At 46.7% G+C, this 15,337-nt stretch overlaps 1 protein-coding gene across 1 annotated transcript in view; it reads right to left on the reverse strand.

Moving 5' to 3' along the window:
• Nucleotides 1-15,337, reverse strand: part of Hsd17b2 (hydroxysteroid 17-beta dehydrogenase 2) — a 53,589-nt gene that overhangs the window by 20,146 nt on the left and 18,106 nt on the right. The window contains exon 2 of the mRNA XM_041650402.1: nt 1,324-1,536. Coding sequence (XP_041506336.1) covers nt 1,324-1,536 — 213 coding nt within the window. The remainder of the gene's footprint in view (nt 1-1,323; nt 1,537-15,337) is intronic.

Genomic DNA, 15,337 nt, shown 5'->3' on the forward strand with positions numbered 1-15,337 from the left:
CCCTTTCTTCTTCCCTTCCTCACCCCCCTCTCCCTCATTGTTGGTGTCTGAGTCTCTCCTTGAGCAAGCTGCAGCAATTGAACTTTGGGCTGGAGGTACTCAGACACCCCTGAGCCATGGGACTGGGAGTTCAGAAGGGACTCAAATATGTTTAATGCCCCGACGCCATCATCGTATATTTCTGAATCAGTTCATCAGTGAGGGGGCTCTCACGTTCACCTTGCACTGGGTTCCACGGGGTATGTACCCCACTCTGGGGACAAACACGGGTATTTTTTAGCCCCCCCCCCCCTCCAATGTACAGAGGACAGAGAGCCCTGGGCATAAGAATGGAGTGGGGAGTGGAAAGCCACAGGTGGATCCAAATAGGAAGATTCATATTTAATAGAGGGATGGAGGAGGAGATACATCCAGAAAGCAGAGAAAACAACCAGCAAACATCAGGAGAGCAAAGGGAAGGCTGAGAAACCCAAATCTGAGCAGAGAATGTCCTCTTAGAACAGTACAGAGAAGATAAGGTCTTTGGTCTTCAAGAAGATAGTGGTAGCTCTGGCCAGAGCAGGTAAGGAGGTGTAGTGAGAACCACCACTCATGTGACCAGGCATGAAGCCATGAAACCAAACGGAGACTTGGCAGCAAATGAAAGAGAGAAAAGGCAGAGCCTCCAGGAGGCACATGGTCCTGTGGCTGTTTGTCAAGCTGGGGAAGACCAATGCACGCTGATTTTGCTGGAAGAAGGCAAAGAGCCGGGGGTAGGAGAGCAACCAGAGGGACCAAGAAGACACGGGAGGGAGATGATATTGTACGCTGAAGGAGGGAGTGGGGCATAGCTCAGTTGGTAAAGTGCTTGCTTAGCAAGCAAAGAGGGCAGAAGTTCAATGCCTCCAAATTCACATCTTAAAAAAACCTGTCACAGTGACAGACACTTGTAATCCCAGCAGTGGGGAGGCAGAGACAGGTGGATCGTTCGGGTCCACCGGTGAGCCAGCCAACTTTGCCTAACTGATAAGCTCCAGACTACTGAGAAACTCTGTCTCAAAAGACAAGATGGGTGGTACATCCGAAACAATAGCCAAGGTTGTCTTGCCATGCACACAGGCATGCACGCACACGTACACACTCCCACACATGAATTCTGCACATTCTATGAAGAGAGAATCTGTATCAGAGTCACTCCTGACATCTTTGTGTCTAACAGGCTCTGGGACATGGCACAGGTCCAGTATACAGGTCCTGGTGCAATCAGCAGCCACGGTCATCAGGGGCAGTGACAAGAGATGGGCATTGGTGAGTGGGGTGAGGAGGAATCGAGGAAGTCAGTACCTTTGTCTTTGGTCTTTTCTGTGACTTTGCTGTGAGCATCTTTTATCTCCTCAAGCTTGGTGACATCCATCTGGAGCACCAAGAGGCGCTCAGAGCAGGTTTTCCTCAATTCCTCCGCTCCCGAGCCTTTCGCGTCCAGCACTCCGGCAAACACTCTGAAACCCAGCTTGTCCAGGTGCTTGGCCAAGGCATGTCCAAAACCAGAATCAGCACCTGCAAGAGTCAAGACAACACAAGCTGAGCACAAGCAATGCAATATGAGAATATCACGAATTGGAGTTCATTCACGAATTGAACATTACATCCCATGATGTTTGTGATGGTCTCTGATCCCTGGAAAGAGAGAGCTGGGGAAATTTCTTTGGTGGCTAAGTTAAAAAACAGTTGGGGAAGTCAAGACAGACAACTTACTCTATGTAAAGAAAGGGGTGCTGGCAAGCTTTCAGTGAGCATGCGTGGCAAGGGAAGGTTGGAGTCCAGGGATTACTGACAAAAAAAGAATGTAACACAGGACAAAGAATACCAGCATGTGATAAGTCTGTGTGTATGTGTGTGTGTGTGTGTGTCTGTCTGTCTGTCTGTCTGTCTGTCTGTCTCTGTGTGTATTTGTCTTCTCTGTCTCCCTCTCTCTGTCTCTCTCTCTCTGTCTCTCTCTCTGTCTCCCTCTCTCATTGTTTCAGACAAAGTCTCAACATGTAGCCCAAGCTGGCCTTGAATTCCTTCTGGAGCCCAGACTGGCCTTCAGCTCATGGCAATCCTCCTGCCTCAGCCCCCCAAATGCTGAGGTTAAGAGAATGAACCACCACACCTGTCTTGTACAGTTTTCCATCTTTGTGTGATTTCTTTATCTAACGGCTTTGCGGGTTTGCATGGAGATCAGCTGGTTTGAGAGCAGGGAAGGATGCGAAGAGAAAGGGCAGCGTGTCCAGTGTCTGCGAACACTGCCGAGAGACAACAGGAAACGCACAGGAAGCTGAGCACATTCTCTCCGGTTCTCATGTCTAGGTGTAAAACGTCACTCCTCTCAGGATTTCACGCGAGAGTTCATACACTCAGTTTCGGAGAATGTTAATGGACTCTCAGAAAAATGGCCTTGTACCCACAAGTGTGAGACAAAAATATCTAGAATTGGGGCTGGAGAGATGGCTCAGAGTTTAAGAGCACTGGCTGCTCTTCAGGAGGTTCTGAGTTCAATTCCCAGCAACCACATGGTGGCTCACAACCATCTGTAATGAAATCTGGTGCCCTCTTCTGGCCTGCAGTCATACATGGAGTCTGAACACTGTGTACATAATAAATAAATCTTTTAAAAAAAAATATCTAGAATTTTAAAGTTGAAGACCACACGATCATAACATCAGCCTCGGGGCCACAGTCACGGGACACGTCAAGCAGTTGACATGTTTATCCACTGAGGACGTAAGACTCATTTGCCTCTAGCTGTGTCTAGCTGCAAGCCTTGAGGGTGCCTCTGGGCAGTGGCTAAGGGCTCTCTGGCCAGGCAACCACTCAGACAGATTTCACACTTGTGCCCCACAAAGGAGGATAAGAATTACCCTGAGAATAATTACGTTAGATGCTGGCCGCAGGGAAAGCCAAGTGTTTGATGGGGTGGCAGGGGAGTGTGGGGGGGAGTACATCATCTCATTTTATGCTGTTGCTGCCATTAGCACAGCGGGATATTTGGGGCTTCAGAACTTAAGGGCCTTGATTTCTCTCAAAGGCTTGCATTGATATTGGGCCACCAGCATGCCCCCCCTTCTGAAACCTTACCATTCCGCTCTCAGAGTTTCAGGCATGGGTTGGTTGTGAGTGGTACCAGCCCTCACCAAACCAAAGGTGCCTGGTGCTTCCTGGACTGCAGAGACAAGTGAAAAAGATATATTTTGATCCTTTTTTAATCTTTAATTTACTTTTTTAGACAGATTCAGTCTCACACTGTAGCTCAGGTGAGTCAGAATGACTGGTCTCAAATTCTTGACAATCCTCCTGCCTCAGCCCCCTAAGTGCTGAGATCACAAGTATGATGGACAGTTTCACTCCCAGATATAGACCCAAGAAAAATGAACGCATAGAGTATACATGGACGTCCATGGCTGCATTGTTCACAGTGGCCAAGAAAAGGAAATGGACCAAATGCCCACCACCTAAGGAATGGGTAAACAGAGGTAACAAAGGGATATTGTTGATCAGTAAAAAATGGAATGTAGTAATGATACAAACTCACAACATGGCTGAACCTTGACCACAGTTGCTGGGTGACAGGAGCCAGGTAAAGGAGTGTGAGGTGCTGGCTTTGACCACACTTTCTCAGGGTAGAGAATGTTCTTGAAGGCATCTTCATAGGCAGGACTTTGAAACATAGACTTAGGATCTACCTAGTCCAGAAAAGGTCCCAGGGAGAGCCTGGCACTGAGTAGGAGTGAGTTACAAAATGAGAAGAGGCCACGATGAACTCTGCTTGAGGGCTGTGACTCTGGAAACTAGCCAGGGTGAAGAAATCCCCCTGCCTCGTTCTGTTCTGGGAATCAGCTTGCTACGGTGATCCCCCCTTCTAGCCAGCATAGTAGCACGGACCTGTTATTCTTGTTCCTTGGAAGGCTGAGACAGAAGGATTGCAAATTCAAGGCCTGCCTGGGTAACTCAGTGAGACCCTACCTCAAAATAAAACATTGAAAAGCAGGCTGGGGGGACGGCTCACTAAAGAGTGCCTGTCTAGAAGGTGGAGGCTAGGAAGAGTGAATCTCAACTCGGAAATGGCCTCCGCCAGACTGGCCCATGGGCGTATCTGTGGAAGGGTCCAAACCACCACATAGGGAGTGTCACTCTTGTGCCGCTGATCCTGGGTTGGATAGGAAAACTGGCTGCAGGCAAGCGGGGGAGTGAGTCAACAATCAGCACCCTCCATGGCCCCTGCGTCAGCTCCCTCCTCCAGGCTTGTGCCTTGGGTTCTTGCCCTGACTTCCCTTCGTGGTGGCTGTGACCTGGAAGGATAAGCCAATTAAACCCTTTCCTCTCCATGTTGCTTTTGTCCGTGTTTCATCCAGGCGACAAAAAGCAAGCAATGACACCCCAGTAGCCCCCTCCAAACATAAGGAACCCCCTTCCTCATCAGAATCACAGGAGACTCATAAATACTTCCTTTGCTGGACTAGGATAAAATCAGACCAGACTGTCCAGACCCCTTTTTCTGCTCCAGGATTGATTAGCCGACCTGCTTGTACCACCGATACTCTGTGGTAAAAATGTACCCAATTTTGGTAAAGGTTCTGCCCTTTCCCTGGGTCCTGGTGCACCCTCTTTCTGTGCCACCAGCCCCTTCTCAGGCTGGGCTAACCCCTGGGGTCCCATCAGCCTGATCCAGATGTTCCTGGTCTTACCACACCCAAATACCCAGGTTTTTCTGGCCTTCTTGGTTTCCCCCTAGAGTAGCAGAATCCTCATGGCTTATCCTTGAGACACACACAGGCCATTAGAACAGAGCGCAGTCCCTTCTCCTGTTGCCCTGGACTAATCTGGGAATCCCTGCAATGATCCTGCAGAACGGTCTCCCCCAGTTAAAAAGGTTCCTTTGGATTGATTATTGACTGAATTTTTTTTGTTTTATTATTTCCGTGTATGTGTGTTTGCATACGTGTGTGGTCATGTGTGCCATGGCAGGCATGTGAAGGTCATGGGACCACTTTATAGAGTCAGTTCTCCCTTCTCCCTTTACATGGGTTGTTGGGATTAAACTCAGGTTACCAGGCTTGCATGGCAAGCCATCCTGCTAGCCCAATTGGCCAGGAAATTATCAAGCCACAGTATGTAAGAGAGACCATCCACTATGTGCAATTGTGACGGAGTGTAACATTGAGAGTAGGTACTAACCTGCCCTTCCCTCCTGCCTGTGTGCATTTGTGTGTGTATGGGGTGGGGGTGGCTTCTCCATGGAAACTTCCAGATCCACAGAATGGGCTTAAGAAAGGGTTGAATAGGCTAATGTCTATGAAGTGTTTGCACAGTGCTGAGTCTAGGCAATAGCTCTGGAAGTCTGTTTTAAAAACCAGTTGGACATGGTAGCATAAACTATGACCTGAGCTGAGGCAGGAGGATTGCTATGAGTTCCAAGCCACATAATGAGTCCCAGACTGGCTTGAGCTTCAAAGAAAGACACTGTTTCAAAAACAAAATCCAGCCGGCGGTGGTGGCGCACGCCTTTAATCCCAGCACTTGGGAGGCAGAGGCAGGCGGATCTTTGTGAGTTCGAGACCAGCCTGGTCTACAAGAGCTAGTTCCAGGACAGGCTCCAAAACCACAGAGAAACCCTGTCTCGAAAAACCAAAAAAAAAAAATCCAACTATTATGAAGAACTATAGACAGCTAAGGGATGCTCAGAGCAGGAGAAACATCCTTTCCTGGAGAAGAGCATAGGAAGTGGTGATCTAGTACCAAAGCTTAGCCCTGAGAACAGATACACACACACGACATTCACAGACTGCGAAGGTTGCATGTATGTATTTAAGAATATACATACATACATATGTTTAATGGCAAAAAAAAAGCAAAATAGGCCATAAACTTGAAAGAGAACACAGGGGAACGTGAAAGGGGTTGGAGGGAGGAAAAGGAAGGGGGAAATGTTGTAATTATATTAAAATCTCAGAAAAGTAGGAAAGATTTTAAAACACAAATGTTATGAACCAGCTGAAGAACAAATAAATATGCAAAAGGCATTTTTAATCCAAAAATGAAATTAAAGTGACACCATGCTCTCTTTTGGATTTTCAAGTCTTTGCAGGGAGTGTTAGCCAGTGGAAACGTCATCACTAGTGCCAAGCCGCTGAGCATCGTGGGTAAGAATCACTGCCTGACTCTGTCCTCTGCAATGCCCCTCAGAGAAAGCGCCCTGAACCATTTGGAGCCTCCACCTCCTCATGGGAAAAGTAAGGTTCTAGTCAGTCCATTTCCTAGGCTGACCTGATCAGTCAAAACCGAGGGCTGCTCAGAAAACCTAACATGTCACAGTGGTAGAGATCTGGCTGTCTCTGCTGGCCCTCACAGTGAAGGAGACCTGGCTGCCTCTGCTGGCCCTCACAGTGGAGGAGACCTGGCTGCCTCTGCTGGCCCTCACAGTGGAGGAGACCTGGCTGCCTCTGCTGGCCCTCACAGTGGAGGAGACCTGGCTGCCTCTGCTGGCCCTCACAGTGGAGGAGACCTGTCTCTGCTGGCCCTCACAGTGGAGGAGTGCTGCTTGCCATTCATGTGATGGTCCAGAGGCCATGCCAAGGTCAGTGGACCTTAGGAGAACTGGAGGCCAGGGAGCTGAGATAAGATAACCTCTGAGTGCTCCTGAAGCCTGGAGCCCAGAGTCAAGCCAGGCCAGGATGAGTAAAGGTTTCCTCAGAGTTCTTCTGTGAGGCAGCTACTCAGAACACGATTCCCTAAGCTAGACCACAGCACGATGACCCAGCACCAGTGGGCATCACTGACAACCACGCTGGACATGGAGCACAGGCAACCTTATTATTACCAGGTGACAGAGGAGGGAACAGGAATGACAGGTTCACTCTGTCAGCTAGGGCTGGCAGAGACAGTCGAGATGCAAACAGGGCTTTGGGCATAAGCCCTGCAGAATGACATTCTCGTACCCTTCATTGCAGAGACCTGAGCACAGTATTGAGTATTGCATGGGCATTTAGGAGGCTTTGGAATACAGGTGCCTGAAGAGTAAAAAGGAGGCCTTTTTATTTTAATTTTTTTGTTTGTTACACCAAATTACATAGGGCCATTTTCATGTAAGTATATGAGGGCCTTTGAGTAGAACCCTCCGATTCTCCATTCCCTGCTCTCCTCTTGCCCCTCTAGAGTCTCATTGGCCCCCTCGGTTCCCTGGGTAATTCCACTTTCAGGTCATCTGTACATTATCTTTCAAAACCTAGGATGCACAAATGAGAGAAAGCATGTGATCTCTGTGTGTGTGTGTCCGCGCGCGCACGCACGCACGTGCATGTGTGTGCATGTATGCACAGAGGTCTGAGTTCAATGTCTGGTGTTTCTGGTGTTTTTCTCAATCACTCTCCTCCTTGTTCATCTTCTGAGACAGTCTCTCACTGAACCTAGAACTCCCCAAGTTGAACAGACCGGCTGGCCAGCAAGTCCCAGGATCCTCCTGTCTTCATCTCCCCAGTGCTGAGAACGATGTCCAGCTTCTGTACATGAGTGCCGGGGATCAAACCTGGGTCCTCACACTTGTGCAATAAGCACCTTACTGACTCGGTCACCACTACAGTCCCAATATTTGTCTTTCTGAGTCTGACTTAATTTATTCCATACGAGCATCTCTAGTCGGATCCATTGTCCAGCTAATGAAATTATGTCATTGCTCTTTGAGGCTGAAAAAGCTTCCATTGTTTGTATATACCGCATCTTCCTTGTCCATTCCTCTGCTGCTGGACACCTAGATTGTTTCCATAACTTAGCTCCTATAAATAGTGGAATCTTTGTTGTCAGCATTGAGCATGCCTTACACATCATGACTGAAGACTGGCAGACCATGTGGAATGAGGACCTCAGCAGTGGACCAGGAGATACTGAGGTCTGGTGATATCCTTTGAGACCCTTCTGTCACTAGTAACATAGACACCCATCACCTGGGAACAAGTACGAAGTGCTAGAGTCCCATCGGGCAAGAGTTGAGTAAATTCTACACAGCACTTAAATGTAAAACTTATCATGAATAACCATAGCTAGGTGTGGTGGTACACAGCTATAATCCTAGCACTCAGAAGGCAAGTTACAGGCTAGCCAGTATGATTTAAGAGGACCCCATCTTGAAAGGAAGGAAGGAAGGAAGGAAGGAAGGAAGGAAGGAAGGGAAAGAGAGGAAAGAAAGAAAGAAAAGAAGGAAGGAACAAATAGAAATAACAGAAAGAAAGGAAGAAATGAAAAAAGAATAAAACTTTACAAGCATAAAGTGTTAATCAAAACCTAAGATGAATGGGTCCCGAATGTAACTTCTCAACCTTTGGGTGTTTTTCTTTTTTAGATTTTTCAGTTCTCTGCTGTTTTTACCATAACTGTTTTATTTAAATTTTATATATGACCAAAAACCCACTCTGTGCATGTATGACATCACCAATGAACTAATGAAAATATTATGGTAATAAGGTTATCCTACAGTCTAGTTTCCTTAGTGCCATTGAAATAAAATTGCAGTATGTAAGTGTTTCTTGTTTATGACATCAAAGGACCTCCGTTATGTTAACTATAAACTAAGTTGTAGTGGGTACAAAATAAATGCCTCAGAAAGTCACTATGTACTGTTCCCTCAATATCACTGCTCTTCAAAGAGCTTGTAAGAATCAGAAGCACACACGCACACACACAGTGTATAATCTATACCTTTCATTTTGATAGGACTGTCCTGTGTTCCTTATTTGTCATACATTCTCTCCACGTGCCTTAACATGGAGCCATTGTAGTCAAGATGGTGAAAAGAGCTGGAGTCCAATTTTGTTCTGCAACCTACATACTTAGCTCATTCACGCAGCCCAAGGTTTCCTTTATATGGCTTGCAAATCAAAGAATGTTGCCAAGTAACATTTTTATTAGGTCTTTGAGAACTTTATATGATTTGGATCATCTTCATTGCCACCCACTCCTCCCAGATCCACTCTCCCTTCCCTACCCTACCCATCCCACTTCATGGCCTCTTTTTTCTTTTTTTTCAAAGCACCAAGTCCTATTTGTACCATTTATGCACTCCTGGGTGTGGGACCACCCGCTGCAGCGTACTTGACCTACTCTGGGCCACACCCTCAAAGAAATCTGACTCTCCCTCCCTTCGAGTCTATAATTGGTAATAACTCCTCATCCAGGTGTGGAACTTCGTCTCCACCTGTCCCCTGCACACTGGAATTTTGCCCTTTCTAGCGTATACATTTATCCTACACGTTAAACTGTAACTTGTAAAATGACAAAATGGCCAAACGAACAGTTCAATCCCACAGCTTCCTACTGCTTCCTCAGGGTCACATTGTTCTTCGTCTTAAATTCAATCTCTCAGCTGTCTGGGGTACCCTAAATTTTTTTCCTAAAAAGTTATGTAAGAGGGAACTGTATGAAGCTCCGTTCTGTGTCAGGCTGCACCATTCTCTAATGGACCCCTTTGTCTGTGATTTTTCTTTCAGCATCTGACTTGCTACATTCTCCCCTGATTGTGCCCCCTTGAACCTTATTTGTGTTTTTTTTTAATTTATGATAATTTATATATATATATAAACAATAACAATTGAAGAAGAGGTCATGAGTTTGAGAGAGGGAGTGGCAGGAATACAGGAGGAGTTTGGTAGGGCTGGAAATTACGTGAATATAATATGAACCTAGGAATTCTCAAGTAGTAGTTTTTAAGACCAAAAAATATACATATATATCTAGTTTCAAAGTGTGTTCATACTACTGACACATGGGAGTGCTGTAGCAGACATAAACACCAGCCTGGGCTGAAACAAGTAGTCAAGTGACCCTGGATTGGGAGTTCTTGGGGTCAGCCAGGTTGCCTGAATGAAATGTACATACCTTATGGATATGGGCTGTGGGTAAGATGTATGCTTATACGGTCCCTTGGGAATCCGTTCCAAAGTGAAGAATTTGGAAGCTTAACTTTTTAAATGGCCTCTCATCATGAAAACACATAAATAATAAAACCTCCTGAGTAATAGTGAGAGCAATGAGAAGCATCAGCACCTTGCTGATCCAGCATAATTTGTCCCTCTCCTGGCTCACCCTTGCCTGTGTGTCCTTGTATAACACTGTGAACTGGCAACCACTTTCCACACTACCATCATATAAAGCAGCTCTACATAGTTCCACGTCATCCTCAGGATCATGATTGCTAGACAAAATTCTCACAGCTAACATGTGGCTGCAGGGCTGGGCGTGGAGGGGTAGAGCACTCTGCCTAGTGTGTGTGAAATCCAGAGCTCCATCCCCAGTGCTAGAGTCGGGGAAACTACGCAAAATGGTAAAAACCTGGTTTCTGGAACCAGAATGCTTAGATTTGAATCCCAACTATGCCACATACCTGCTGTGTTACCTATACAAGCCAATTAACCTCGCTGTGTCTTTGTTTCTTCATCTATAAAACAGAGCAATGCTAGGGCTTGCATAAGAGGACAGTAAAAAAAATTAAATGGTTTGATATATTAAATCTGCTAGAATGGGGCCCAACATATAACAATTGCTGACTATATTATGTGGAGAATTATTAAATAAATAGGGATATTTTTTCCAGGCTGAGCTTTCATTGGCTGTTTCTAGCTTCTGGAACAACATTGGTTTATGTTTTTGATTTTCAGATTGTCACAGTGAGCTGGGATGATAATTCAGTTGGTGGAGGGTACTGTGCTTGTAAGAGGACCTGAGTTCAATCCCCAGAACCCACAGAAAAGTGCTTAGATTTACAGCCACGCATGGTGACTCCCATCAGTGCTTCGAAAGACTGTGGTCAATTTGGACTAAATAGTGACTTCTAGACCAGCCTTCAATTCAGGGTGAGATCCTTCCTCAACAAACAAACAAACAAACGGGTGTGGTTGTGCACACTTACAACCTTAACACTAGGAAGGACGAGCTAGGCAAGTCCCTGGGGCCTGATGGCCAGTTGGCCTGGCCTAGCTCAGGCCAGTGAGAAACCCTAACAAAAACAACATAACAAAAAACAGAGCCAGACAGATAGACGGCTCCTCTGGTCTTTAGACAGACAGACAGGCAGACACACACGCACACACACATACAAGATTTGTCACAAAAGTTCTAACCATAGTGATGAAGCATCCAGGGACATGGCTCTGTCCGTGAAGTCCCTCCGATCCTTTTTGTTACCAGTGTCATCTGCACCCAGCAACAATGTCAAGCAGAGCCTTTGGGCAGCAGCTTCAGGGGCACCAAGACCCTTTCTGTTACGGATCTCTGTCTACGGGAAGCATGGAAGCATAGAAACTGAAGATCCCCTATGTGTCCACAAGAGGCTGTGCTCTGAATACAGTTCATTTAATTCACAAGATAGTTTTAAAAAGTTTCAAAGACTCTGAATCAGAAAATATCATACACACACACACACAATGTACGTCAAAGATTTGCCTTAATTCATCACAGAATGGCAAGTGTTTAGCTGGCCTGAAAAGTCCCTGTGGCTGTCCCTCAGCAGGGAGCAAAGCTCATTACTCAGAAGTGAGCACTCGTGTTTCTGAACACCGGTATTTCTCTGTAGTGTGACCTGCCCTACGCATGAGCACTTTTGAGGCCAGCTAAAGCCTTGTCTCCTTTACTAAGGACATCTATTGGGAGTTGTTTATCTGGTTGCAAGCCTGTGGGAAATGGATGGGGAAAGAACTTTCCCCTCCCTTTAGCTTAAGACTTAGGCAACCTACGTGATTGCCACCTTTGTGTTGACACTGCCTGTTTCCCATAATGTAGGTTACGCGATTCTAAGATGATAGATAAACCAAGACTAAAACACTAGTGAGGCTCCCCTGAGGCCAGACTGGACTCAGCTCTCGGTATAGGAGGAGCAGATTCCAACCACCCACCTCCCTTGTTTGTAACAGTGTGGAGAGATGCTAACTACTGGGTTGACCAGATGGCTCCATGGATAAAGGCTCGTGCTTTTATCACCAAACTTGATAATCTGAATTCCATCCCTGGGACCCACAAGTTGGAAGGAGAGAACCAACCCCTACCAGTTGTCCTCTGATCTCCACACAGCACAGTGACACAACCACTCCCTGCCCATCACAAACACACCACCAACTGTAGCTTAGCCAGCACCCCTTGAAAACAGCTACAGCTTCGTGTCGACTTCGTAATAAAAATAGATGATCCTTTTCCTGTGGCGCAATCTTTCAGAATAACTCTCCCATAACCTTTTTGAACAACTGAGATGCTGAGAGAAGGTGTAGCGATTCACTGTGCACACAGTGGGAATGGGCTAGAGTCAACGCTCAAGCCCGACTGTCTCTTTCTGAGCACCCGGGCGGGGCAGGAGGAACATGTGTGCAAAGTGGCACCAACAACGCCAGCTCCCTTCACAAAGGGCTGACTCTGGATTGTGTGCCCTGACATCGGTCATGTCTGCAATGTCATATTGAACCAACTCCCCATGCCTGCTTTTCAGAAGGAATGCGGTGGCTTTGTGCCTGTTTGTGTGTGAGGAAGCAGCTTCCAGCCCTGCCACAAAACAAGCGGCTGAAAGGGCCCAGCTGGATCCTGGTTTTTAGGCAAGATCTCCTATAGCCCAGGCAAGTCTCACACTATCTACATAGCTGAGGATGCCCTTGAACTTCTGATCATTCTGCCTCCAACTGTTGGGTTTGCAAGGCAGACACCTGTAGGCTTTGTTTTGTGCAGTGTTAGAGATGGAACCTAGCTAGGTAAACCCTCTACCACATCCCTTGCCTGGCTGGATTTGAACAAAGGAATGGTGCTGTAGTTTGTATCTGGAATGTTCTGCAATGGCTGTATTAAAGACACTCTACCTCCATAGCACTCCCATCCAGGAGTAGATGAACCTAGAGGAAGGTCTTCAGGTCATCGGGGTCATGCCCTAGAAGGGATGTATATGACACCATCCCTTCCTTTCTCCTTTTCATGCATGCCATGAGGCTGAAAGTTTGCTCTGCTGTGTACTTTTTTCTCAATGGGATACCTCACACCCAAAGCAGTGAGACTAATCTGCTATGACCGAAACTTACAAAACATTTCTAGGTGTTCAAAAGCAAGAGGCACCAGGTTGCTTATGGACCTTAAAGTCCCAGAGTGTCCGTGTCTGTCACAAACAACGTTATACTCACATACATCCCAGGCACAACCCCCTTGTATTCTAACCCGTCTCTTTATTTATAGCCTCCAGGGAATGCAAATGCTTTGTAAATGGTTGTTCCACCATACTGTCTAAAGAACAGCAGCAAGGACACAACAGCCTGAAGGAGACACAACCAATCTCTTTCCAGCGTTTTTCATCTGGAGCCAGTCCATGATAGAGGTAATCAGCTGCCCTGTGTCAGCTTGGTACCTGGTTACTGTGAAACTCTGCAGTGTCCCTAGGGGACCTGTGAAGCAACACAAAGCTAATGAGTGTGGGAATGGTCAAGTCGCCAGGAACTGAGGCCACAGCCAACAAGCCAAACGAGCTCTTTCACCCCGAGATGTCAGGGTGAGACAGGTCTTTGTTTCAAAACATGGGTTTCCAGGTAGGAAATAAAGATGCATGCAGCCGAACCTGACTACCTGAATTCTCTCCCTGGGACTCATACGGCAGAAGGAGAAAACTGACTCTCCCAAGTTGTCCTCTGGCCTCCACACGCATTCTACGGCAGGCATGTGCATCATAACACACACACACACACACACACACACACACACACAATTTAAAACTTTCAAAAAGAGATTTCATTACTTAGAAGAATTTTACGTTTATCGGAAGATTGGGAAGGCCATGCAGGGCCCCATAAATACCACATACAATTTCCCATCGCTAACACCTTGCTAAAAACGAGCACAAAGCAATTCATCTCAGTCATGACAGAAATTTAAAAAACAAGAACTATGCATGAATGCTCAGGACACAAATTTGGTTGGAAAGGAAAAGGCTTTCTGGAAAGGGAATCTTCAGGGATTGTGGGAAATTCAGGTTACCCTCTGTCAGAGAAAAGAGGCAGGCTGCTAGCATCTGACAGGTGTCTGGGGTGTGTTGTTCTTGAGGGTGGAAACCCTCCCCTCCACACACGCTAATCTCGTCCACAGGGTTAAAGGGGATTTTTCCATGTACGATGTATATCAGTGTCCAGTCTGTTGTCCTGACACCCTTAGGGAATGTGTCTTGCCATAAAGGAATACAAGACAGGCACATTTACTATACTGCCTGCATGGAGGGAGGCTAATAGGATTTAAGGGTTTTTCTATTGCTATTTTATCACATCCAAATAGCACAGTCTGCAGGTAAGAGGAAAATATTGTAATTTAATAAATCCCTTGCTTCCCTCATCCCCTACAACCCATGTGTGTGTGTTCCTGTGTGTGCATGTGTTGGGGGCAGGGGCATGTGAGAGTAGAGACCAGAGGCCAGTGTCATGTCTTCCTCAATCTTTCTAATCACTCTCCACCTTAATGTTTGTGACAGGATCTCTCCCTGAACCTGGAATCCACTGACTTGGCTAGACTGGCTGTCCAGCACCCCGGGGACCCGCCTGTCTCTACCTCCCCAGCACTGGGTTCTAGGTATGCACTACAATATCTGGCTTTCTCATGTGTGTTCTGGGGATCCAAAAGTGGGTCCCCATGCTGTTACAGCAAGCACTTGGTCAACTATGCCGGCTCTCAAGCCTCAGGCGTCCTTACTTCTTCCCTGGAGTCCTTTTGCTCCAGGATCCCAGGACATGTCACGCTGAGGCACAGTGACTCCTGGGGTGCCTCTTGGCTATGGCAGTTTCTCAGACTTTTGTTTTTCATACTCTGGATGCTTTGAAGGATGGCTATCCAGGTGTTCTGGGGAATGTTCATTTATCAGAACCATTTGATGTTTTTTTTTTTTCCTTGTGATTAGATTGGGACTCCGAGTTTGGGAAGAAAAGGAGGGGGGAAAAACTCACTAATATAAGATAGTCATCTCATCAAATTGTATTATAAAGGAGCCGGGGAGATGAGTTCTCCATCAAAGAGTTGGGTGTGGCAGTACATGCGGATAATCCCAACATGGGGGGCGGGCAGGCTCCCTGGCCAGCCTGTCTAGCCTTCCTAGGCCATTGAGAGGCCCTGTCTCAAAAGTTGAGGCAAATAGTCCCTGAGGAATAACAGCAGAGGACCTCTGGTGTCCACACGCATGCATGCTTAGGCATGTGCACCCACGCACACGCATCCTGCCCACACAAACTGTAGCATTAATGTGTTTGTGAGCACTGATTAACCTTTTTATGTATGTACTGTGTTCGTGTCCATGCACATGCATATACACATGAGTTAGCCCGCGTGTGCCTGT

Source organism: Microtus oregoni, unplaced genomic scaffold (genome assembly GCF_018167655.1).
Source record: "Microtus oregoni isolate MIOR12 unplaced genomic scaffold, Mior012 000004F_ref0000308, whole genome shotgun sequence".
Lineage (NCBI taxonomy): Eukaryota > Metazoa > Chordata > Mammalia > Rodentia > Cricetidae > Microtus > Microtus oregoni.